General features: G+C 40.2%; 1 protein-coding gene across 1 annotated transcript in view; it reads right to left on the reverse strand.

Moving 5' to 3' along the window:
• The window catches only part of ascc3 (activating signal cointegrator 1 complex subunit 3), a 252,888-nt gene that overhangs the window by 31,261 nt on the left and 195,319 nt on the right, over nt 1-26,308 (reverse strand). The window contains exons 30-34 of the mRNA XM_049583116.1: nt 24,301-24,443; nt 16,544-16,681; nt 14,264-14,384; nt 12,696-12,828; nt 12,346-12,471 (exon numbers count right to left, since the gene is read on the reverse strand). Of these exons, the coding sequence (XP_049439073.1) occupies nt 12,346-12,471; nt 12,696-12,828; nt 14,264-14,384; nt 16,544-16,681; nt 24,301-24,443 (661 nt within the window). The remainder of the gene's footprint in view (nt 1-12,345; nt 12,472-12,695; nt 12,829-14,263; nt 14,385-16,543; nt 16,682-24,300; nt 24,444-26,308) is intronic.

The raw sequence follows: 26,308 nt of genomic DNA on the forward strand, positions 1-26,308 counted from the left end.
CATTCGGAGGTCATCAAGTGCCATTCTGAGATCATCAAGTACCATTATAAGGTCATCAAGTACCATTCTGAAGTCATCAAGTACCAATTTGAGGTCATCAAGTACCATTCTGAAATCATCAAGTACCATTCTAAGGTCATCAAGTACCATTCTGAAGTAATGAAGTATCAGTCTGAAGTCATGAAGTACGATTCTGAAGTCATCATGTACCATTCTAAGGTCATCAAGTAACATTCTGAAGTAATGAAGTAGCAGTCTGAAATCATCATGTACCATTGTTAAGTCATCAAGTACCATTCTGAGGTCATCATGTACCATTCTGAGGTCATCAAGTACCATTATAAGGTCATCGAGTACCACTCTGAAGTCATCAAGTACCATTCGGAGGTCATCATGTACCATTCAGAAGTCATCAAGTACCATTCTGAGGTCATCAAGTACCATTCTGAGATCATCAAGTACCATTTGAAGGTCATCAAGTACCAGTCTGAAGTCATGAAGTAGCATTCTGAGGTAATCAAGTACCATTCTGAGGTCATCAAGTACCATTCTGAAGTCATCAAGTACCATTCTGAGGTCATCAAGTACCATTCTGAAGTCATCAAGTACCACTCTGAGGTCATCGAGTACCACTCTGAAGTCATCAAGTACCATTCGGAGGTCATCATGTAACATTCTGAAGTCATCAAATACCATTCTGAAGTCATCAAGTACCATTCTGAGGTCATCAAGTACCATTCTGAAGTCATCATGTACCATTCTGAGGTCATCAAATACCAGTCTGAAGTCATGAAGTACCATTCTGTAGTCATGAAGTACCATTCTGAGGTCATGAAGTACCAGTCTGAAGTCATGAAGTACCATTCTGAAGTCATCAAGTACCATTCTGAGGTCATCAAGTACCATTCTGAGGTCATGTAGTACCAGTCTGAAGTCATCAAGTACCATTCTGAGGTCATCAAGTACTAGAGTTGGGCGGTATCCAAATTTTGTTACGGTTAAACCTACCCCACATTTTACCTGGGTATACAGTATTACCGTGACTAATTAAAAATCACTTTAAAGGGCTCAGAGGGAGTCGCCAAAATGTCAGCTTGTGCCTATACTGTTCAGAAACATAATAACAAACATTACATAGGTCTAGGAATACTGAAAAAATAACAACAAAACATGTACAACATTAACAGCTTTTATCAATAAATATTAAAAAAAAAAAAAAAAAAAAAACTTCCAAAAAAGTATCAATAAATAACAACCTTGGTAATGATAATGTGTGTTATACAGCGTATCCGACTGCAGTGGCTGCTGTCCGATGGTTTATTTTTAGAACCTATCAAAGTAAATCAAATACATTAAAAGCACAGCTCTACAGCATCCAGTACTAGGGCTTATCAAATAAGAAAAACAGAACAATAAATAAGAAGGTATGACTGAAAACAACTCAGAGACTCTTTATCTGATGACATAGTTTCTCTAGATGGCATTGCTCTGGCCTCTAGCACTACAGTAAGAAACCTTGGAGTAACATTTGATCAAGATTTGTCTTTTAATTCTCATTTAAAACAAACCTCACGGACTGCATTTTTTCATCTGCGTAGTATTGCGAAAATTAGGCCTATCCTGACCCGAAAAAAGATGCAGAAAAATTGGCCCACGCTTTTGTTACCTCAAAGCTGGATTACTGTAACTCTATATTATCAGGTAGCTCTAGTAAGTCCTTAAAAACTCTCCAGCTAATTCAGAATGCAGCAGCACGTGTACTAACAGGAACTAAGAAACGTGATCATAGTTCTCCTGTTTTAGCTTCTCTGCACTGGCTCCCTGTAAAATCCAGAATTGAATTTAAAATCCTACTGTTAACTTATAAAGCTCTAAATGGTTAAGCTCCGTCATATCTTAGAGAGCTCATAGTGCCATATTATCCCACCAGAACACTGCGCTTGGAGAATGCAGGGTTACTCGTAGTCCCTAAAGTCTCTAAAAGTAGATCAGGAGCCAGAGCCTTCAGCTATCAGGCTCCTCTCCTGTGGAATCATCTTCCTGTTACGGTCCGGGAGGCAGACACCGTCTCCACATTTAAGACTAGACTTAAGACTTTCCTCTTTGATAAAGCTTATAGTTAGGGCTGGCTCAGGCTTGCCCTGTACCAGCCCCTAGTTAGGCTGACTTAGGCCTAGTCTGCCGGAGGACCCCCTATAATACACCGGGCACCCTCTCTCTCTCTCTCTCTCTCTCTCTCTCTCTCTCTCTCATGTCCTATTACTGCATCTTGCTAACTCGGCCATTCTGGATGTCACTAACTCGGCTTCTTCTCCAGAGCCTTTGTGCTCCACTGTCTCTCAGGTTAACTCGTATTGCAGCGGTGCCTGGATAGTGTGACGTGTGTGGTTGTGCTGCTGCCGTGGTCCTGCCAGATGCCTCCTGCTGCTGCTGTTATCATTAGTCATACTTCTACTGTTACTATACACATATGATTATTGTCACATATGTATACTAGCAGATATTAATACATTATTATTAATTATAATATTATTACTTTAATTAATGTTGTAAGCTACTGTCATTACCATCTGTCCTGCATCTCTCTCTCTCTCTCTCTGTCTCATAGTGTCATACGGATTACTGTTAATTTATTATCTTGATCTGTTCTGTACGACATCTATTGCACGTCTGTCCATTCTGGAAGAGGGATCCCTCCTCAGTTGCTCTTCCTGAGGTTTCTACCGTTTTTTTTGGGGGAGTTTTTCCTATCCGCTGTGAGGGTCCAAAGGACAGAGGGATGTTGTATGCTGTAAAGCCCTGTGAGGCAAATTGTGATTTGTGATACTGGGACTTATAAATAAAATTGATTGATTAATTGATTGAAAAATGGACATATATAATCCTATCCTGAGAAGCAACAGGAAATAGTGTTCGTTGGTTTATTTTTAGAGCCTACCTTTAGTTTGAAAAGTTCACCCTCTCCAAGTCCCAACTGTTTTGACCGTCAGAACAGACTACTCCCCATTGAAAATGACATAAAAACAAAGTATAATGATAACTATAGCAGCATCATATGCTTCAAAACTATTCAAGGTTTTTCGCCAGACAAACCAGCATGTTTACTTTTTCCAGCTGAAGCAGGGCATGTAGTGGATTGACAACTTTGGCCGCGGTGCTGAATATGCGCTCTGATGGAGAACTCACACAGACGCACAGGTACTTTCAGGCAGCCCTCGACATCAGAGGAAAACGCCTGGCTCCATCACATTTCCACCTGAGAAGGAGGTCTTCGTCTCCCTGAGTAACAGGCTCACGACAACAGGCAGTTATCTCTGCTCCTGCTCGCTCCTGTATGGTGCCGACCTGACCTGCCGCCACATCGACTTTTCTTTGAAGTAGACTGCCCACAGTCATCTGTTTTTCGGTGGTTCGGGTCACACTTCTCCCTCCTCCACTCTGATGGAAACTGGACCTGCTGCTGCTTGCAGAAGTTGTGGGGTTTTTGGGGACCAACTCGCTTGATGCGCGGCTTGCCATCTCTTCTTCTCTTTCTTACATCTGAGCTGTCACGTGACGACGTCACATCCAAAAACTTCATCAAATGTCATCTCCCGACAACAGTTATGAGATATATTATAGCCTATTATTAGTTTTAAATTGAAATAGTATTAAATTGAAAACTCAACCACACATACATAAGTGCTGGACAAACAGTCATTATTTAGAAATAAATAAATAAAATTAAATACATTAAATAAATTATATTTAATATTATATCAGGCCACTGTAGGCCTATATGGGCGGCAGATTTTTTTTCATGAGAGTAATGAAACTGATACCGTTGCTATTTTTAGATACCGTGGGATACCTTATTACCGTATTATCGCCCAACCCTACTTTTGAGACCGACAGAAAACAAAAGCGGTTGTGTTTAAGCGACCCACCGCTGTTTTTCCAGGGATCACTCTATGATGAAAGCTACATTTCCACGGGGGACTGAGGCCCCAAAAACCCTACCATTAACCACAGTGTTGTTGAAACAGAAAAAAATATTAAGTTCCAGTATCCTCTACAAAATAAAGTACAAATGTAGCATATCTGTGGGTTGCAGAAAGGTACAATACCGACATTTTTTCTGGTCAGTAGGCTGTCTATTTTAACTATGTTCAACCATCAATAACCTTGCTTAATGGAGCTATAAAGCTCCACAAAAGAGGTTTACAGATAGTTATGAGACAGGGATCACCATGTGTTGTATAAAAACTTAGTGAATAAACTGCCAACTTCTTGTCTGGTTAGTTAGCAAACTAGCTAGCTTGAAGAGCAACTGTGACTTTTGCAAGCATCTTCCCAGCTGACAAGCATATTAACTCTTAGCTTGCCCGAGACATGAGTTCACTGGTTCACCAGCTTGCCCTGCTAGTTTTCACTATGTCACCAAACTCCTATCACCATCTGTTTCACATGTATAATGAATAAACATCATGCCACTTTTCAGTGTGACCAGGGGTTCATTTCAGAGCATGAAACCACCTAAACCAGGCTTATGATCCTTTACCATGACATCAGCTATGTCCCAATTCAATTGATGTACTAGTTAGTGGTACAAAAAGGAAACACTATCATGACAATATAGACACTGAAATGAAAGCAGCAGTCTAAACTAGTCAACCTACTACTCCAGCAATAAACCAAAACTAGTCTAAACTAGTCAACCTACTACTCCAGCAATAAACCAAAACTGCGTTTGTCCTCAGCTGATGACATAATTAAGTGGGTACAGAAATGACAGAATTGTAGATGTTAAATACTCCAGCACATGCACACACCACTGAAAACTACCTGGATATTATCACAAACTTGTACACAAGGATATGAACAGACCAGGTTCCCTGTAAACATCATATTCCCAATATAATTAAGTACAAGATAAGACTCAAAACCCAGACCAAAGACTTGACTGAGGTTTTCTCTCACTGATGATGTAACACTGATGATGGGACCTCATTAGGGCCTAATGGAAAACCCAAATAATAATGGTAACATGGTGGAGTCAAATGGCTCATCACTACTGTGTCTACACATCGCTGCTGGTTAGAATCTTCTTGTGTTGTGAAGAAAAGCCACAGCTGTAAGAAAAATGGCCCGCCCTTGCCAGCAAATGATTCCCAGGTTAGACTGTTATTACCTGAAATAAGACAACCAGTGGCCAACCAAAATGGGTTCCATGCTCAGCACTGCTGAATAAGAGTTACCACATGAGGTTCAGCAGAAATGTAATCAAAGACATTCTTCATTAGCTCATAGTGCCAATACAGTATATGTGCATGGTGTGTGCCAGTCAAATAAAAGAGCAAAGGAAACCAGGCATGCTTTTAATAAAGCTGGTACAGACAGATGCCTAAAATCCCAGAGGTGTGTTTGGAAAGGTGGAAAAAAAACCTGTGTAAGTTTGTAATGTAAGTAAGGTAAAAATGTCTTGGTTAAGTTGGATGAGGGTTTACAGAACATTGCTGGTAGTTATTCGTGCTATTACAGTGCCATCTGGTTGTTCTCTACTGTCAGTTAATGAAGATAATAAGTGGTCCTTTACAAATTACTGTGTAAGCTGCAATACAGTATTGTTATGAGACCCTCCTTTTGTTTCTTTCAGAATGTTTGCGAGCTAAGATGAAATACAAATCTGCCATTAGAGACATATGCAAGTCTTTAAACTGCATTGGTTATTGCCAATGATTCCGACTTTGAAAACACTTGCACGGATGTGGGGTTTGGGGGAAGGAAGGCTGCTGGCATTGTGACATTTCTGATATGTATGCAAGTGATATATTCAAAACTTTTTAAGAATGAAAAGAAAAGATTTTAATATTTCTTGAACACAGTGTTGATATTTTGTGAGTCTCATTAAAATACAAACATTTAATTGTTTATATAAAGCATAAATAAGACCACAATTAATAAACATTATTAGGATTGGGATTTTGGTGTTCACCTTGATAAACAGATTTATCATATAGTTTTGGATAATGCCATTGCATCAGATAAATGACAAGAAATGGAATATAAATGGCTAATGGACTTGCAAATACACTGAATGCCACCTTTACCCATTTACACACTTTCATACACTGGTGGTTGAGGCTACCATCGAAGTGCCACCCCTCATCAGTTACACATTCACACACCGATAGCTATTGGAATGAATTTGGGGTTCAATATCTTGGCCAAGGAAATTTGGACATGTGGACTGGACGAGTCATGGATTGAACAGTTGATCTTCTGATGAGTGGAAGACCTGCTCTACTTCCTGAGCCACAGCCCGATAATCAACAAACAGAAGGAAACCTCCAATAAACAAGTAAAATAAATACAATACTTTATGTGCCAGAAGTGGCAAAACAGCTTGGAATTTCCATCTATCAACCACTTATCTGACTCTGGGTCGTGGCAGCTGGCTAAGTAAGGTAGCCTAGGAGCTCTTTTCCCCAGCCATGTACTCCAGTTCCTCCAGGGGGATCCCAAGACGTTCCCTGGCCAGATAGGATTTACAGTCCCTTAGCATGTTTTAGGTCTTCCAAGTGGTTTCCTACCAGTTGGATGTGCTTGGAATATCTTCACAGGGATGCGTCTGGGGATGATGCTGACCATGCCCAATCCACCTCAGCTGACTTCTTTAAATGTGAAGGAACAGTGGATCTATGCCAAGCTCCATTTGAATGGCTGACTACACCCATCACCTCTAATCTCTAAGGGTAAGCCCAACCACCTTGTGAAGGAAACTCAATTTAAATCACTTACATCCACAATCTCATTGTTCCCCAAACCTCATGACTGATAGGACCAGTAAAATCACAGTCTTCCCTTCAGACTCACCACAACAATCTGGCACTACGTCTGTGTAACTCCTGGTGCTGCATCTTTCTGTTGATCTTGCATTGTAACCTACCCTCACTTGTGAAAAAGACTTCAAGATAGTTAAATCATAATTCTTCTGGACAGCCCTGTCACCAAAAGAAAATGTTGGCATTGTATGTTTCTGTGAACCACGATACATTACATTTGCACATTTTATTATTTTTTTGCCATCGGGAGGAGGAGAGGATGGTGAACAGCGTGTCACCTAGGCAAGACGCCTGATAAGCTACAGACCACTGTTTCAGACAAACAACAAAACTGGATGTTTTTCAGCGACTCATTGCTGTGTTTCAAACAATTTTTTTGCCCCCAAACGTCGCTATTTTTCCAGCAGGAATAGTGCCTTAAAAAGCTGTTCTTTTTAACCAAGACATTGCTGCATTTCACCCAAAACTGGGTGTTCCAGACCAAAACATGCAAACATAACGTATTTGTGCAAATTGAATAAATCTATGGTTTGCAGAGATGCCAATTTACATTTTTTTTTAGCAGTTGGGTTGTTTTCCCATGACAACCTAGCTCCTTCCCCAGATATACATCTTTTTTTCTTCATATTTTTTTTTCTTTTTTAAATGGGCTTCCTCCTGTTTTGTTTTGTGGCTCATGTATGAATAGACATATGAAACATTTTTTCAATGCATACTGTATATACACACGTTGTGATAGCAGTTTGTTAGATAATCAGTGTTTTTCATTTGATTGGAAGTAGATGTTGCTTCCATGACACATTTTGTTTCAGTGATTAAAAAAAATTTAAAAGGCAAAAAAAGAAAAGAAAAATGTAATAAAATCGGTTAATAACCTGGGAGCCAGAGGGATCAACCAGCTCCAAACATAAACACAGACTGAAATTATTAAAAGCAAACAAAATACCAGCATAATACTAGCTTCAAGTTGTAGAGATTAGTTAAAAAAAAATAATAATAATAGCAGGAATGACTACCAGTAGGTCAGTTAACAGGTGGAGGGAGATATATTAGATTTAGGTCATTTTAATGTTGTCTGCATAATGCATGCAAACCTTAAAAAAAAAAAAGGCCACTTCTCATATTACACAAAAACAAATGATATCTTCATGATCGTCATACAGAACCATTTATTGTGCAGTTGGGAGCAGGGAGGAGGAATCACAGCCTCAGTTGCGGGCTGGAAGCAGCAGTTGAGACGGGTGATGGTCAAATTTAATGTGTGTTTAATGTTAAGTATTTCTTCCATTCCCATTGCTCCACATGTTCACAGCACGCAGATCTGAGCGGCGAATGTGTTTATTACTGAACACATTTCACAGGTCTTTAGTGGTGGCAGGGCCTGTCTGATTAAGTCATGGCCATTAGCATCATCACCATTAGGCTCCTGATGGCACAGGGAGTCCGCCTGCAGACGTTTACGATACCCACGGGACTCTGTGTCTGTCTGTGTGTGTATTTGTGTGTGTGTGTTGTGGGAATCAAAGTCTGAAAGCAGTGGTGATAGATTAGCTGTTCAGATATAAAACGCAGCTGCATGGAGATAGCAGTGTCAGGGGATTTGCACGTTCAGAGGCAAAATTTAAGACATTGAATATCATCTAGATGTTAACATGAAGCTGAATTTAAGGATGCTGATGTACAACTGTTGATTAGAGGGTGTGCAATAAAGGCAAAATATGTTTGTCACAGTGGAACCAAATTCAGTTTTGATTTAGTGGAAGGCCTGTGGGTCTAACTCAGTACCAACTGTAAGTGCAAGCGATGTAATCCGAAGAACACTGTCAGGTCGGTGTACATCTTCTGGTATAAATGTTGCTGTTCCCATGTCAACGCTTTCTTTTTTATTTCGCTGTATATTCGATGATGTGAAAACACATGGGCGCCAGCTGATTGAATGGGTTATCAAAAAAAAAAAAAAAAAATCCCACACAAATGAGACAAAGCAACTGTTTTCAACTTTCCACCACTCGTAAAAGCAACAGCCCTCACTGTAGACTTTTTTGCTTCTTTGCTGTAGCCATGTCTGCTGTTAGGTAACTGTTTGTTTGCTTGTTTACGGTATGTTTATGAAAACATATTAGTTCCACCTGCATAGTTCCTACTTGGTGCATGTCTGTATGATAGTGCCATCATGAGGTGAACATAAAAAATGCAAAGTGAACTTCCTTGATCAACGAAAATTGTGTGGTGGGCCACATATAGATTATTTTGAACAACAAGCCGCATGCAGCAAAGGGCTCACAGGCTGGAGTCCAACCTGGGCTGCTGCGGCAACAGCCTCGTACATGGGGTGCCTGCTCTATCCACTAAGCCACCGACACCCCAATATTATGGGTTTTAGGCAGGCTGGTCATATAGAGTGACAAAGCAGTGTTCTAAATAAGTCATAATAATTTACAAAAACACTGAGCAATAATCCAACTTCCACCTTCTGTTATCCCTCTCTGTTTCTTTCTGTCTCTCTCACGCAGCAAGCAGCTTTACCATCAGCGCTGCTGCACTCAGGCTTTCCGTTATTCAGCTTTCGTGCAGGAAGAAATATTTCGCTCTGCAAATATGTAGGCCTAACACCGTGTCCTAACAGCAAGTGAGTGCTTCTCACCTCTCATGTAAACAAACCATGCAGGTTATCAGCTATGTGCTCCAACTCATAGGCGTAACCACTAAAAGATGGGTAAGTAGCCTTCTTTCTGTCTTTCTATGTTTGAACTTTTTAAAACGGAAAACACATGTTTAGCTATAAAGATTTATAACATCAGAAATGTGGAAGAGCTTGATTCATTTCGGTGAAATTCACTGTCAACTCGGACAAGGCTTACTGTATGGGGTTTCCTTTGAGGTTGCAATAGATCACGGGACAGGATGTTGCAACAAGTCATCTAAGACCATCCTTGTATAATGACAATATGAGCTTTGTTCATATTCTCAGCTGTGACAAAAGCATGTTCTCAGTTGTGGTTTCACTTGTGATTTTCACTGACATAAACTGCAGGTGCAGCTGAGAAGTGAAGAACATCCAGTTTTGTGACCTCTGCTTTCTGCTGCTGATGCAGTTCTGTTGCCTTCATCAAACTGTGACTGCCAGCACACACTCGGATGGTCTTAAGTCAAGTGTGAAGTAGCAGGGATGAGAATCAGTGACTAAAAATCTCTGGCCATGGTAGTCTGTAAAACTGCGGATTCCCCTATTTGTGAAGGAGTTCATGTATTTTGCACTTGTTATGAAGTGAGGGTATGATGGAACATGAGCTCACAGGCGATTGGTGCAGCACAGACAGTAATGTCATTTTGCCTGCGTGTCAGGGTGAAGTGGGAGCTGAAGCTGGAGGCTCAGATTTACCACCTTCTCTGTGTTCCAGCTCTCACCTATGGTCGGGAGTGTTCGGTAAGAAATCATGATGAACATAGATAAAAGCAGCTGAAATGGGTGTCTGGCTTTATCCCTCAGAGACAGAGTGAGGAACTCTGACATATGGAAGAAGTATGGGAGCAGTAGAGCTGCTGCCCCCATGCCTGAAAAGATGTCAGGTGAGGTAGTTTGGGCATCTGACCAGCATGCCTCTTGGACAGCCCTCTGTGGAGGTTTTCCAGGCATGTCTAACTTGGAAGAGACCCAAGACCAACACAAAACAAACTGGAGGGAAAATGTAATCCATCTGAAGTAGCAATGACTTTGGATAACCCAGGTGGAAGTGGAAGACATAGCTAGGGAGATGAGAGTCTGGTCTACTTTGCTTAGTCTGCTAACACTGTAGCCTGGACATCATGTAGACAGCAGAATATGGATGGATGCATATTATATTTATCTTTTTAAGGATTTCCAGATATTTTGATTATATTAAGTATACAATATACAGTATACATTGAATTGTCAAAAAATTTGGTAAACAGGCTTTTTTAATAAAAAAAGGCAATTCATAAGTTGTAAGTAATGATCATAAGCATCAAATGCTAACAATTTACCAACTGTCCTATCATTGCTAGAAATTAGGTAACCTCTAATAACCTTTGTAATACAGACAACCTGGAAATTAGTGTCGACATGACTCTGTCAACAAAATGCCTTGGGGATTTTTCAGTTGGATTTTAGATAACTGCAGAAAATAAGCCTTGTGCAAAACAAAAGTTTATACTTAAAAGTTTTATTAAGTGAGATAATCTCTTCAAATGAGCACCACTTTTATGATTTTTGATGCAATCAGAAGAAGGAAAAAACTAACATTAGGCTATAAACAAACTACACTACAGTCACATGACGTCAATGACGCTACCACAACAAGGCCGTCTCGTTTAGTCACTTGTTAGCTACTGCCTTTTTAAAACATTTTAAAGCTTCAAAATTAGCAAGTGGGGTATGTACTGATGTATTCTATGTTGCAGACGAGTGAACCGGAAGTGCAAAACTGCTAACGCATTTCTATGTTTCAGGACTCATTCCTGCAGCACTCTATAGTGGTACTTGCAGTAGTTTTTCTATCCTGGATCTCAGTGTTGGCGGATTTCTAGTCTGGCTCTCAGAATGTACACTGTGGGTATAAACCTGTCATTGGCAGCCTGTCTGTGAGAATGACACACTTCCTGCATGAATCAATTTTCAAAATTCTTGTCTCGTATAGCAGGACCTATCTCCACACCTGGTTTCACCAATGTGCGTGAAACAACAACAACAACCCTAGAGTTTTCTTTTGCAGGGATTTAGCCATTTTAATGCTGGCACTCTCCACCATTGCAAACATTACAATACCATTGCTACATCCTGGGCTTTTCGCTGCCCGTGATGACTGTGATTGGTGAAAAGAAATCCAAACAAACCAGAGCAGTTTTTCTCTCTCAGTGCAGAATTATAACGAGTTAAGTCAGACCTTTTTTCAACTCTGGTACAGCATGGTCGGGCTGTGCAGAGCTAGTGAGTTTCTAACTATTTTTGAAGCTGTTTGTTATTTCAACTTATGGCGAGAGACAGTAAAGTTTGGAGAGATACAGAACGGAAATGATATTAAAGGTCCTGGTTCCGATATAAAACCAGAGTGTTATATTTACATGGTCCATACCACCCAAAAAATGGCCATTAATGGTGTCTCAGGCTTTCCACCAATCCCAGAGGAACACCAAAAACTTGTCACTGTTTTGCATGAAAACTATCAGACACTGAATATTGACCAAAAAACTCAGCTTGAATCCAAAACGCTGAGTTTCAGGTTTCACAGACCTGCGCTGGTACGATCCTGCTGTGAGGCCTCAGTCAGGGTGGAATGGTGAATGGTAAATGTGGGATGACAGCCGTGCAAATACCAACAGGCTGGAATGTTCTGGAATGGTCTCTGTCTACATAGCAGATGTTTGACCGAAGAACATGGCACTGCTCTAACCAGGTTGAGAGAGTAGGCCAAGAATGTGTGCATGTGTGTTTGCTTTAGTCTTGAACTGCATGATCTGCTGCACTTTGTGATGACATGTGGTGTGAGCAGGTTGTTCTAACCTGGGGTTCATCACCAGCCGCCTGAAGAAGTATGTCCAAGTGATGTAGTCCATTGCATCTTGTTTGGATGAGATGGTTCCTGCAGCAATCTCTGCATTCAGATGGTCTGACAGCACACTGAGGAGGCTGTGGATAGAACACACAATCAAAAACTGATCACTAACACAATTATTTTGATTAACAATCTTGTTTCAAGGGCATTTGATATAAGGGGGCTCATTATTATAAACCAGTAGAGCTGAATTTTGAACCTCAATATTTTTTGGACAAACAGCTCCTGGTCTTTGACATAACAAGGCATGAGAAAATCTTAGACAGAAGTCTTAATAATCAAGACAACAGACTGTTACCTGGACTCAACAGGGAAAGGCTCGTAGAGGAACTTCTTGTAGAAATCCTTCTTGATGTCGTGGACGAGGATAACTGCTTTGCCCTGGTCATCAAACTGAGGCCGACCTGCTCGCCCCATCATCTGCAGAACATCTACACACACAGCACATACGTTATCAAAGACTGTGTTTGTTACACTATTCCTTAAACAAGCTGCAATAAAAGTGATTCTTTGCTGTCATTTTGCTTTTTATTCCAAGACTTGATTCATACTTCCCAATGCTTACAGTCCCTTTACAGACCCAGGTGACATGTGTGTTGTGCACTAAAATCGGCAACTAACAGACAAATCAGACTGGTAAGTGTAGTTAGCATCTTTTATTTGTTTATGCTGTTTGTTAGCTTCTTAGCTTGTAGCTAGCAGTGGCTGACAAAGTGTTTGCAGTTCTGAAACATATAACAATATCTGTTATGGTGTAGTTTCTAGTAGATAGTGAAATGAAGCTCCAGGATCAGGTTAACATCCAAAAACTGCAAACTCTACTATGTTTTGTTGTCAAAACATTCACTATGCTAATGCTAACTCTGCTCTCTGTACTGACAGTCTGCTTTGCAGTAGAAGTTTCAAGTTTCTTTGCTGGTGTTGTGTTGAAGTCTGTTCCCTCGTCCATAAGTGTTTCCCATATTAGACAGTGATTGGCCTTTATATTTAGTGATGTACCTAATCTAGCTTGCCTGGTGTTTGTTTGAATCTCAGATTTTATGAAAGTGCACAGAGATCGCCCCATTCAGTAGAAGAATTTGAAAACACCTCTCTTTCTATTTCTATTTCATAAGTTTAGGTAAGTGTGTTTATTAAAATTATGTAAAGTTACGTAAATGTAATGCTGAGGTGACAAAAAAAACATGTCTATGTCCTCTTTTGAAAATTCCTAATGGACAGAAGACAATAGATAATATAATAACAGATAATATAAGATAAGCCAAAACTTTATTATCCCAAGAAAAACTGCTGTGCAGCAGCTGTAATACAATGTGGGAAGAGTGCAAATACAAACAGTGCAAATATAAAAAAAATCGAATATAACATTAAGGTTACAGTAAATAATTAACTACACACAATGCCAAAATAGGTGAACATTATGGATCCTATCACTATAAACAGTCTAGGTTGGTTTGCATGTAGATATGTATGTACAGTATCAGATCTGAGGTATGGGTAGAGTAAGGGCTCATTAATGCTCAACATTAGACTTGGAGATGGACGGAACCTTCCGTTTGTACTCTGCTTTCATTTCATCTGTATTTGTACATGTTTCCTGAAAGCTCATGTATACAGACAAAATAATTCTCCATCCTGTTTATAGGTACAATATCACAACCTGTGATATGTGGATGTATCTGTGTCGTCATAAAGGAAGCATGGAAGTATGAGGGCAGTGACGTTTAGAACATTTAAAACGGACATATCTATTTTCGTACATAACGGGAGTATTAATGAGCCCTAAGTGCATGGAGAATTTTCATGATTATGTTCATGATATTGCCCATTATGTCTTGTGAGGCAGCCATAAGGAAGACTGTGTACCTGTGATGGGGTAGTCCACGTAGCGTCTGGATTTGCCATCATAGTATTCAGTTCCCTTAACAACCACCAGGTGAGCAGGGAAGTTCACCCCCCAGGCCAGAGTACTTGTGGCAATCAGAACCTGAGTTAAGACACAAGAACGCATTGGAATGATACAACTTAAGAGGAAACCTTACAAAAATTAAGTAAAGAAAAAAAATACAAGAAATTAAATTTGTACTGAATGAAAATATGCTGAAAAAATATTCTAGTAGGAGTAATGTCAGTGTAGAGGAAAACATGGTAATATGGGTAATTTGGTAATGTAGACGCAATGTATCTATCACATCCATAATAGTATGATTGATCATTAATCAATCATACATACAGTACAGGCCAAAAGTTTGGACACACCTTCTCATTCAATGCGCTTTCTTTATTTTCATGACTATTTACATTGTAGATTCTCACTGAAGGCATCAAAACTATGAATGAACACATGTGGAGTTATGTACTTAACAAAAAGAGGTGAAATAACTGAAAACATGTTTTATATTCTAGTTTCTTCAAAATAGCCACCCTTTGCTCTGATTACTGCTTTGCACACTCTTGGCATTCTCTCCATGAGCTTCAAGAGGTAGTCACCTGAAATGGTTTTCCAACAGTCTTGAAGGAGTTCCCAGAGGTGTTTAGCACTTGTTGGCCCCTTTGCCTTCACTCTGCGGTCCAGCTCACCCCAAACCATCTCGATTGGGTTCAGGTCCGGTGACTGTGGAGGCCAGGTCATCTGCCGCAGCACTCCATCACTCTCCTTCTTGGTCAAATAGCCCTTACACAGCCTGGAGGTGTGTTTGGGGTCATTGTCCTGTTGAAAAATAAATGATCGCCCAACTAAACGCAAACCGGATGGGATGGCATGTCGCTGCAGGATGCTGTGGTAGCCATGCTGGTTCAGTGTGCCTTCAATTTTGAATAAATCCCCAACAGTGTCACCAGCAAAACACCCCCACACCATCACACCTCCTCCTCCATGCTTCACAGTGGGAACCAGGCATGTGGAATCCATCCGTTCACCTTTTCGTCTCACAAAGACACAGCGGTTGGAACCAAAGATCTCAAATTTGGACTCATCAGACCAAAGCACAGATTTCCACTGGTCTAATGTCCATTCCTTGTGTTTCTTGGCCCAAACAAATCTCTTCTGCTTGTTGCCTCTCCTTAGCAGTGGTTTCCTAGCAGCTATTTGACCATGAAGGCCTGATTCGCGCAGTCTCCTCTTAACAGTTGTTCTAGAGATGGGTCTGCTGCTAGAACTCTGTGTGGCATTCATCTGGTCTCTGATCTGAGCTGCTGTTAACTTGCGATTTCTGAGGCTGGTGACTCGGATGAACTTATCCTCAGAAGCAGAGGTGACTCTTGGTCTTCCTTTCCTGGGTCGGTCCTCATGTGTGCCAGTTTCGTTGTAGCGCTTGATGGTTTTTGCCACTCCACTTGGGGACACATTTAAAGTTTTTGCAATTTTCCGGACTGACTGACCTTCATTTCTTAAAGTAATGATGGCCACTCGTTTTTCTTTAGTTAGCTGATTGGTTCTTGCCATAATATGAGTTTTAACAGTTGTCCAATAGGGCTGTCGGCTGTGTATTAACCTGACTTCTGCACAACACAACTGATGGTCCCAACCCCATTGATAAAGTAAGAAATTCCACTAATTAACCCTGATAAGGCACACCTGTGAAGTGGAAACCATTTCAGGTGACTAACTCTTGAAGCTCATGGAGAGAATGCCAAGAGTGTGCAAAGCAGTAATCAGAGCAAAGGGTGGCTATTTTGAAGAAACTAGAATATAAAACATGTTTTCAGTTATTTCACGTTTTTTTGTTAAGTACATAACTCCACATGTGTTCATTCATAGTTTTGATGCCTTCAGTGAGAATCTACAATGTAAATAGTCATGAAAATAAAGAAAACGCATTGAATGAGAAGGTGTGTCCAAACTTTTGGCCTGTACTGTACATTATAGTACAGCATAGTGTGAATGTTACTGTCTGTATAAAGCATCACCCCCCCCCCCGAAGGAAATGCAAATATTTTAAGCAGATACAACAGATTTCACGTTTTTTTTTAGACCAAGGACAGTGTGTTTAAAATGAGCTTTAAGATGACAACCAGTACAGCACTGATTATTTCTAATATAATATCATCAATCAAGAAGCACAACATTTATAACAGCGTTATCATCGTTGTCAAGAGGTAAGTCCAGTAGTCAGTATAGGTGTGGTGTACAGTGTGGAGTCATACCTGGATCTTACAGTTGACAAACAGCTCCTCCACAGTCTTTCTGTCTCTCTCATGCAAGCCTGCGTGATGCATGCCGATCCCAAAGGCCAGCGTCAGCTTCAGGTTGGAATCCCTCACTGTGGCAATGATATCCTCTATCTGTAGACAAGCCAGAGCACAGACAATGATAGACTGAGGACAGATGCAAATCCATTTACACACTGACCAAGAGGTGTCATATACAATGACACAGCTGAGGGCTGACCTGACAAACCATGACACTATAAGTATATATAAAATCCATCAAGACTGGCCCACACAGCAACCTCCAGGGCTGAAAAGTTTAGCCAACTGCTAAACTGCAGTTCCTTAAATGGCCACTTGAGGCTGGCTCCAAGAGCAAGTCAAATCCCACAGACCCCCATGTTAAAATGACCAACCTTACAGCAGCAATAAACATGTTTACAGCCTGGTACAAAACAGTTTTGGTCTCTATAGCCAATATCCCTGTTCATGACAACTGAACAGTGGTAAATCTTTACATAACTCACCTGTTAAAAAGTTATCAAGTCTTAAAGTTATGTACAATTAAGGGTCTGGTCACCTTGAGTGACAGGTGGGTGCCATCCATTGACAAGTCACTACAACATCAGCAGTGTTGGTTATATAATGGCACCCTGACTGTCTACAGTGCGGACGAGCTAAAGTTAACTTGTACTAATTCATCTTCACAAAAGACAGTGGTTGCAAGCTTGTTTTAATTTAACATGGTGTAACTGCAGATATACAGGCGTAGCATATGAGCATAGCCGTAGTTTTTGCAGTATCAGTGTGTTTTCAGTTAATGAAAGTTAATTGTAATGTTTGGAACGCTTAAATCTACACTATGATGGGGAAGCATTGATAAGTTCAATAGGGTGAGCAGCACAAGAAGAGCTCGGGAGTCCGCCATTGTTGTTGGTATAGTCGACTTTCTCACGCATGTCTAGTGACTGGAAGCGTAATCCACATGTGCAAAAAGTCTCCATTTTCAGAGGAACTGCATATTGCAAGTTTAAATGAAAACGGAGACGGTGCTGTTTCCAAAAATTGCACTCTGTAACCTGTTCTCAAAACGTTGCATTTTCAGGCACCCAAAATACCCCTGTCGTGAAAATGATCAGCCAAATCGCAACTAAAGTTTACTGTTTTCAGTTGAAATCACTGTCATATAAACGGGACCCAAATCTGGATTACATGATGTAATCTGATTTCAGAGTAATTTTATTATTTTAAACAACCCATTGTTGGGATTTGATCCCGCAGCTGAAATTCAATCAGATTACTTTTGAACAACTGGGAACTGTAGACATACAGTAGATGTAGAATATAAAGAATCACAAAAAGCCAGGAACAACCCCCCGCCCACAGTCACAGTCATTCAGATGCAGACATGTGGCTCATTTGCATAGCTCTCCTCTGCTTCCAGTAGGATTGAGGCATCTTGTCTTGTATTGTGCAGATCTAATGTCTTCCAGCCAACACAGACAGTTTCTGGGTTGAAAGGAAGAAAACAAAGTATAACCTGTGCTTTGCCAGAGTAAACAGAGCCAGAGCCAGCAGAGCAGAACTGCAGGAGTAAACAGAGATGAACACAACAGTTGGCTTCTGTCCTCATTATTTGTGTTATTTATATAAAAATATACATAAATAAATAAATATAATTTAAAGATAAAGAACGAAAAAAACATTAAAGACAAATTTTCAGTGAGATAACCTACGTACCAGTAAAATGAAGAAAATGCAATTAATACTGCATTACTCTATCATACACACAAAATCACAGAAAATCTGTGTTTTTAATCTTCATTTTTTTGTTGATTGTTTTTTCTAACAGACGTTCAGATGAGAATCCACATTAAACAAACAAACAAAAAAAATACCCTCCCTTCAAAAATTGGACATGTCTCATTAGAATCAATTATTTAAACATATAACACATCTACATCTTTCAAACATTCCAACTAATCCACTGAAAAATACAATACGAGGTAATAAGTAAGAGAATGGAAGAGGATAGTGAAAATGCAGCCCTGAGAGAAGAGAGCCGGGGGTTTGGGGCGGCAGCAGAGGAAGAAAGAGCTGTCAGGTCGGAGAGGGGATTTGGGGCAGTGGGTGACCCCCGGTGAGAGTTAAGCAGCTATCGCCAGTAGCCTGTCAGTCAAACAGCAGGGAGCTGAGCTGCTACACGGGCCAGCGCAGAGAAGCAGCAGGCGGCAGCATATGTCAGCGGAACACACACAGAGGCCGGGGACGCTGTGCACACACATATAGAAACTGGGCCTGTGTTATAAGACAGCACATATTTGCACTGAGACAGTATATCTACAGGGTTCAGGAAAGCAAATTCAAGATGTAACGGTTTCTTATGTATCATTCTAAAACTTGAATATACCATAGTTGAATGAATAATGCTACTCCATGTATACTTATGGTAAACAGAGAAGGTGATGATTGAAATGATTGTCAGGAAGTGATTTTTCCAGAAGCTTTTTGCTGTTTCTGCCAAATTATAGCAAAGATTAGGAATAATTTCCTCTGGACGATCACTCCCTCCACCTATATGGAGCTATAAAACAATGAGCCTTTGTATCACACAGTAATACATAAGATTTATAACCTAGTGGCACACAACTGAATGCTTTGTAATGCTTAGCCGTTTTGTTTATTTATGGAAATTACATTATTCCAATGTCTCAAAAATACTGATTAAACATTCCAGATCTCCATGTAGCACATCTTCTTGGTCATCCACTTAACTTAAAGGGATAGTGCACCCAAAAAATAAAATTCACCCATTATCTACTCACCCATGGAGGCTCAGGTGACGTTTTAGAGTCCTCACAACACTTGTGGAGATCCAAGGGGAGAGGGGGTAACGTTAGCAACACAGCTCAACCTAATGGAGGCTTACAGCGCCCCAGATTCAACCGTACAAAACACATAATTGAAACCACAAAAAGCACATGTGAACGCAGTGCACAGAGAGGCAGTTAGAGCTACAGGCTACAATGAGGCTAAAAACAGAGTTCAAATGACTTTTTTCTTAACAACTTATTATGTTGGGGCTTCAGGACACTTGGATCACTACGGACGAGCAGTATGGAGATATTTTGTGGTTTCAATTATGTGTTCTTGGACGTTTGAATCTGGGGCGCCGTAAGCCTCTGTTAGGTGGAGTTTTGTCGCTACCTCCTCTCCCCTTGGATCTCCGCAAGTGTTGTGAGGACTCTAAAGCTTCACCTGAACCTCCAACGGCATATGGGTGAGTAGATAATGGCTGAATTTTCATTTGTGGGTGCACTATCCCTTTAAACTAACTTTTACTGAATTTAGACTGCTTGAACCACAGTTAATATAAATTACAAGTTCTATGTGTCCACACCAATAATGATAACTATCACAATAATGATAAATATATGCAGTTGCATGCCAATGTTTGGGCACTAGTGGTCAATATTTTGTTTACTGTGAATAGTTAAGTAAGGTATGAAGTGAAAAGGGTATGAAGTTAGAGATGACACATGCCCTCAATATTTTAAGCTACAGTACTTTTTAATTTCATTACCTTCCAATTTCAAAATAACAAAGGAAAAGGACCTGAAGCAAATGTCTGGGCTTCCTGCATGGTCACTGCTTAGTAGCGCCCCCTTTGGCAAGTATCACAGCTTCTTAACACTTTTTGCATCCAGCTAAGAGTCTTCTTATTCTTGTTTGGGGATTTTCTCCCATTCTTCCTGGAAAGGGTTCTAGCTCTGTGAGATTCTTGGGGTGTCTTGCATTTACTGCTCTACTGAGGTCTATCCACAGATTTTTAATGATGGTTAGGATAGGGGACGGTGAGGACTATGACAAAACCTTCAGCTTGCGCCTCTTGAGTTAGTCCATTGTGGATTTCGAGGTGTTCTTAGGATCATTGTCCTGCTGTAGAAGCCATCCTCTCTTCATCTTCAGCCTTGTTACAGATGCTGTGATCTTTACTTCCAGAATTTGCTCGAATTTTACTGAATCCATTCTTCCCTCTACCTGTGAAATGTTCCCTGTACCACTGGCTGCAACACAAGCCCAAAACATGATCAATCCACCCCTGTGTTTAACAGATGGACAAGTGTTCTTTTCATCAAAAAATCTGCACCCTTTTTATCTCCATACACACCTTTGCTCATTGCGTCCAAAAACTTCTATCTTAACTTCATCAGTCCACAGGACTTGTTTCCAAAAGACATCAGGCTTGTTGCAAACTTCTGACACTGAATTTTGTGGTGAGGACACAGGAAAGGTTTTCTTCTAATGACTTCTCCATTTAGGTCATATTTGTACAGGTGTCACTGCACAGTAGAACAGTGCATCACCAATCCAGAATCTGCTAAATCTTCCTGCAGGTCTTTTGCAGTCAAACGGGAGTTTTGATTTGCCTTTATAACAATTTTACAAGCAGCTCTCTCTGAAAAGGTTCTTGGTCTTCTAGACCTCAACTTGACCTCCAAAGTTCCTGTAACTTCCTTTTCTTAATTACATTATAAACTGAGGAAGCACCTCCCTAAACTTTTGCATGCCACTGTAGTTTTAAAAATCGTTGTGACGCAAGTGGATGTCAGAGTCTTCACTGCAACTTCAAGGATGATGACAGCGGCAAACAATAAAGTTCTGATCTCTTTCACAGTGATTTGATGACTTACATAAATAATCAAAATCCATCTGAATATATATGGCTTGGGCTGCCAACACAGCTGGAGCGTGCAGCGCGTGCTTAGTGCCAGGACTTGATTTTTCGTCCAAACACAGTGCAAATTCTTGACCGAATCATCAGAAAATTGGCAAAAGAAAATTCAGATTTATGTGCTTTTCCATCCACTGCTGTTATGCAAATACTGGCAGCTGGGTCATCAAGATACACAGGAGGTGAAGCTAATCTCCACTAAGGGACCATCATACCACTGCAGAAAAAGAGCACCAGTCAAACCTCAAATGGAGAAACAATGCACGTATGATTAATAATGGAAAGCAGACTGGACAATAGAAATAGGGATAGGGATAATATTCCAGTGCAATGATGGTACACCCTGACTCCACATCATGATTTATTCGCCAAATTTGTAACCATTGCACTTGGTCACATTTACCTTTCATTAATACACTTTTCCGCCTCCTCAAAGTGTAATAACTGCAATTTCTGAGACTTTTTTATTTTTTTCATTTTTGGTGTTTCCAGTCAGGTTTTTTTTGTTTTATGTGCAATTTGAAAATTCTCACAAAGAAAGTCTATAATTCTGCGAGCCAAATTGACATTTTGGCTCGTAGATGGCACAACATTCCTTGGATTGTACAAAATGGAATGGGTTCATCCTTTCGTGAGCATGAAAATGTTCATGTCAAAGTGATCGTTAGATTTGATATTTCTTTAGTACCAGTGACAAACCTGTCTACATGGTGAAGTTAGAGGAATGGTCACCAGGTCACCATCATAATAAAAAATGGAAACAATATAATCAGATTGTCCCGCCACTGACCAAAATGTTTGACGCAGAGACAGATTAACCAACCAACACACTTTTAGACATGTATATATACTAGAAAGTGGCCTGTCAGGAGTCCGTAGAGTCCAATGGATTAGTTAATGTCTGGGTCACACACCAACAAAGTAGTTCATTCACCATTAGATTTTAGTTTGCATACAACTCTGTGCTCTGCAGCATATTTATCTTGGAATACCTGTTTAATATAACAATGACATACAAGATGGCCAGACTAACATGACAGTCCCATAACATATAAGTATGTCTTCTTGGCTCAAGTGCCATTTGGTGCAGGTAAATACTTTTTTGCATACTCATTCCTATGTAAATCAAAATGTGCATTATTTGTTTCCATCACATCAGAGGACATGAAAAGTTGAACTGTATAAAATGAAACTTGCTTAACTCTCTGGCGTCACACTGCTGGGCGCCTTTTGAGTCTGAGGGTGCCTTCACAACTAACCTCTTTAGTTCAGTTAAAATAAAGTCAGGTCCATTTGCGAGGTTAGTACAATTTCTTTGGGCTGGTGTGAAAGCTGTCAATCGAACCCTGGTGTGGACCAAACAACCAAACCTAGACCGCTTGAAATGGTGGGTCTCAGCCCACTTCAGTATGGACTCTTTCACACCTTTGTGGTGTGAAAGAAAATGTTCACAGGATTTTATGATAGCAGAGATGTGATTTTAGCAACAGCTAAACAATAATAATCCATTTGCTGATTGTGAAATCTATCTGCAATCTTATAATTGATCCTGATAAAGGCTGCGTATATCTCAAAATCTATTTATGCAAATGCAGACATTTAACCATAGTAACACATACAGTGTATGCACATCAGTGAGGGTATTTCTGTTAAAACTGCCATCATTGTATCTGACTCTGTGCACTTTGTTCATTAAGTCCATTAAAAAGTGTGTGACAGTGATCCCACAGTATTTAGCCCTGAGTCATTACTGTACAAGACGTCTTCTTTTCATCCTGTCTCTACGTTAATCATAACATGCCATTGACTTTTAGTCTAATAATATCCTACCACTGCTTACAATAAGTTATTTCTCTGTGAGCTCTTTGTAACACCTAAAAAGTGACACCAGAATTTAATTTCCCCACGTGGGTCCTGATGATGCAAGATGACAAACGCTTAAACTGTCCAATCAAGGAGTTACCTGTCGGTTGGTCCTCTTCCCTCTTGTGCGACCAAATGAACCCAACTACAGGTATTAAAGGTCATTCTACAATGACTGGCATTCTGTCGCTCCTCCAGTCTTTTGACTGAGTATGTGTGGATCGGAGGTGAGGCACTCTTGCTAACTGGGTAAAATAACACAGCAATGGTAGACAACAATAAATACTAAATGTAGACTATATGATACAATAAAAGACTAGGTGGTTGAAATGGTACTCGTTCACTGATGGCTGTGTCTGATAAAGATGAGACTACAAATCCTGCTCAAGTTTCAGTAAATGCACAACTTTACAAAAACCAAGTGACAGTAAAACCAGTTAATAGTCCCCTCCCCCCTCTCTGTAACACTGTTAGACATGCACGTCGAGGTAATTACAGGCCTGAATATCTGAGTGTTGTAATAATATTAGCATACTTTTCAAATGCTAACCCAGAGGAGTCATTTGCTCCCATCTTGAACTGATCCTAAGGTATGCAAAGACAATATAATGGAGGATGACACAGGCTTTTCCGGCACAAGTTGGGTTGAATTCCATCTGTAATTACACTTAAACCGGCACTTAAACAGAGAACTGGAGCATCAGCACAATTCAGCCGGAGGGGGAGGGAAAGCAAAAGAAAAGGGCATCCATCGAGATACACATTAGAAGTGAAGGAAGTGCATAACGACGACAGGCATCTGCTAATATCTGCACTAAATGTGTCAGTTCTCTACACTCATGGCTAAAGCAGAGTGCCTGAGTCTGATGTTGTTTAGCACAGAGCTTAATACCTGATTACAGTAAATTAACTACATGTGAAAGGGCAAAGTCTAGCTCTCAGTACTGACCCACTTGATGCTTATTGGTTTATCACACTTTAAATCTACTGTCTTTGTGTTTTTGGAGGAACTACAGTGATGCACGGCTCTGGGTGACTTATTTTCAATACTGTGCCTGAACGCATCCTGTATAGTGTCAGACAGTCGACCGAATCTGCTGCTCTGCTAACATCCTGCTCGCACTCTGCCTCCTGTGTACACACAGTGTTAGCGTACCTCTCTCTCATCCTGATGCAGCCACTGTTTGGGGTTGTCCTCTGTGGCCAGGTAGGCGATAAGGTCCAGGGCGGTCAGTCGCGTTTGCCGTCGTGATGAGACAAAAATTAGCACTGGCTTGGCTGGGGAGTGGCTGCGTATCGCTGTAGAGAAAATGTTGATTACTTGTTACTGCTCCAGTAATGGTTTTGGGATTATTTTGGGTTCTAAGTGTTACAAATTGCCTCTTCTTGTGGGACATTTAAAGCTACAGTTAGCAACTTTTATGCTGATAACTTCGTCATATTTGCTGAAACTGTCACTACTCCACACAGTAGTAGATGAGGCAATCTGTAAAAAAAATCATGTTCCTCGGTTGCTCTGGCTGGCGGACAGTGCTTTGTTTTGGTTCAACTGTTTCAAACACTGCAATCGATTCACAAACTTTCTCATCTTACAGCTGAACAGTACATTAAAATATGTTTCTGACAACATCTGAGATGAGAAACTGTCAATGCACTGACAGAGTCTTGATTCATATTTGATCAGCACTTTCTAGTTTGACAGTTGGATTGCAGTTCACAAGCAGTGATTGACTCCTCAGCCCTGATTGATTGGTTGTTTTCGTTAACCGTCGATGGATTCTTGCAGTTACCATCAGAAGCATTATGAGGAGGCAGAGGAACATTATTTTTCCCAAGACTATCTGTCTCATGTTCGTCTATGTGGATAGAGTGACAGTTTCAACCAATATGACAGAAGTTTTTTTTTTTTTGTTTTTTTTTAAAGAAAAGTTACTAACTACAGCTTTAAAGGATAAGGCTGGTGTTATTGGATATATGTTTTTCTTTTTGTCAACAAATCCTGTGAAAAGACTCGCACCGACAATCTGTCAGTCTGACTCCCAAAACTTTCTGACTTCCCTACTTTCCTCTGTGGTACTTACCTCCAAACCCATTTATTCCTTGATTTAGTCAACAAAAGCTGAAAAGTGCTTGTGTTTGAATCCAATGCAGTATTGACTCAAATTAAGAAAACCTGAACATGTGGAAAGTGGGGTTTAACAATAAATAAATTTGGATTCCTGGGGCCTCATTATAAAAAAATAACCTACCTTGTTCTATTTTAAGTTTCTAAGTTAGAAAATTCTATCTTTCTAACACAGAAGCACTTCCTAGACTCATGGTCGTGTCCTACTCTATCGCACCTTGTTTTAAGAAATCCTAATTTTAACAATAAATTTGATTCTTCAGTTGGCACTCGTCCTGTCATACCTGTATCTGTGTTTAGAGTATACTCAGACTTGTTGCTGGCCAGCTAGCTTGCTCTCATGGACAAAAAAAAGACAGGTGTTTCATTTTAGCTACAAGGAGTTGGAGGCACTAATTGTGCTAATGGAGGACACTGATCAAATCCTAAAATAAATGTTATGGTAGCCGTTCAATCATATTTCAGTGAGACCAAAATAAGAAGTTAGACTTGTGCTTTGCTTTGTGATGAATAAGTCATAACCAAACTAGAACTACAGCCTCACGGTTGTATGCCTCTATGAACCAGTCAAGTTGCAGTTATAGTTTTCATCTATGTCTGTCCAGACTGACACGTAGCCATGACAGTAGACAATGCTTCAAATATGGATGTTGCTGCAAAGCAGCTACAAATTTGAAAACATAGATGCTTCACACACATCTTCCAAAGACCATCAATATATTCAGCTCAGTTTCAAGATGGCATCCAAGATTAGAGTCACTTATTCTAGATCTGACTGAATGTTGGAGTTTGAGTTATGACATTGAGTATTGGTCAGAAAAGTGTTTTTGCAGAACTAAAACTTCATTTTATCCTATTAGACATTTTTGCAAAATGTTGTCATAATTAATGTATGAGTTCTTAAATTATGGACAAAAAATATTTTGTGAGGTCACTGTGACCATGACCACTCGAATCTAATCTGTTTATCTTTAATGAATGAATTTTTCATATACCGCAATACCGGTGAATAACCCAAACAACGTCCGGAACGTGCACG

This window comes from Epinephelus fuscoguttatus, linkage group LG8 (genome assembly GCF_011397635.1).
Source record: "Epinephelus fuscoguttatus linkage group LG8, E.fuscoguttatus.final_Chr_v1".
Classification (NCBI taxonomy): Eukaryota; Metazoa; Chordata; class Actinopteri; order Perciformes; family Serranidae; genus Epinephelus; species Epinephelus fuscoguttatus.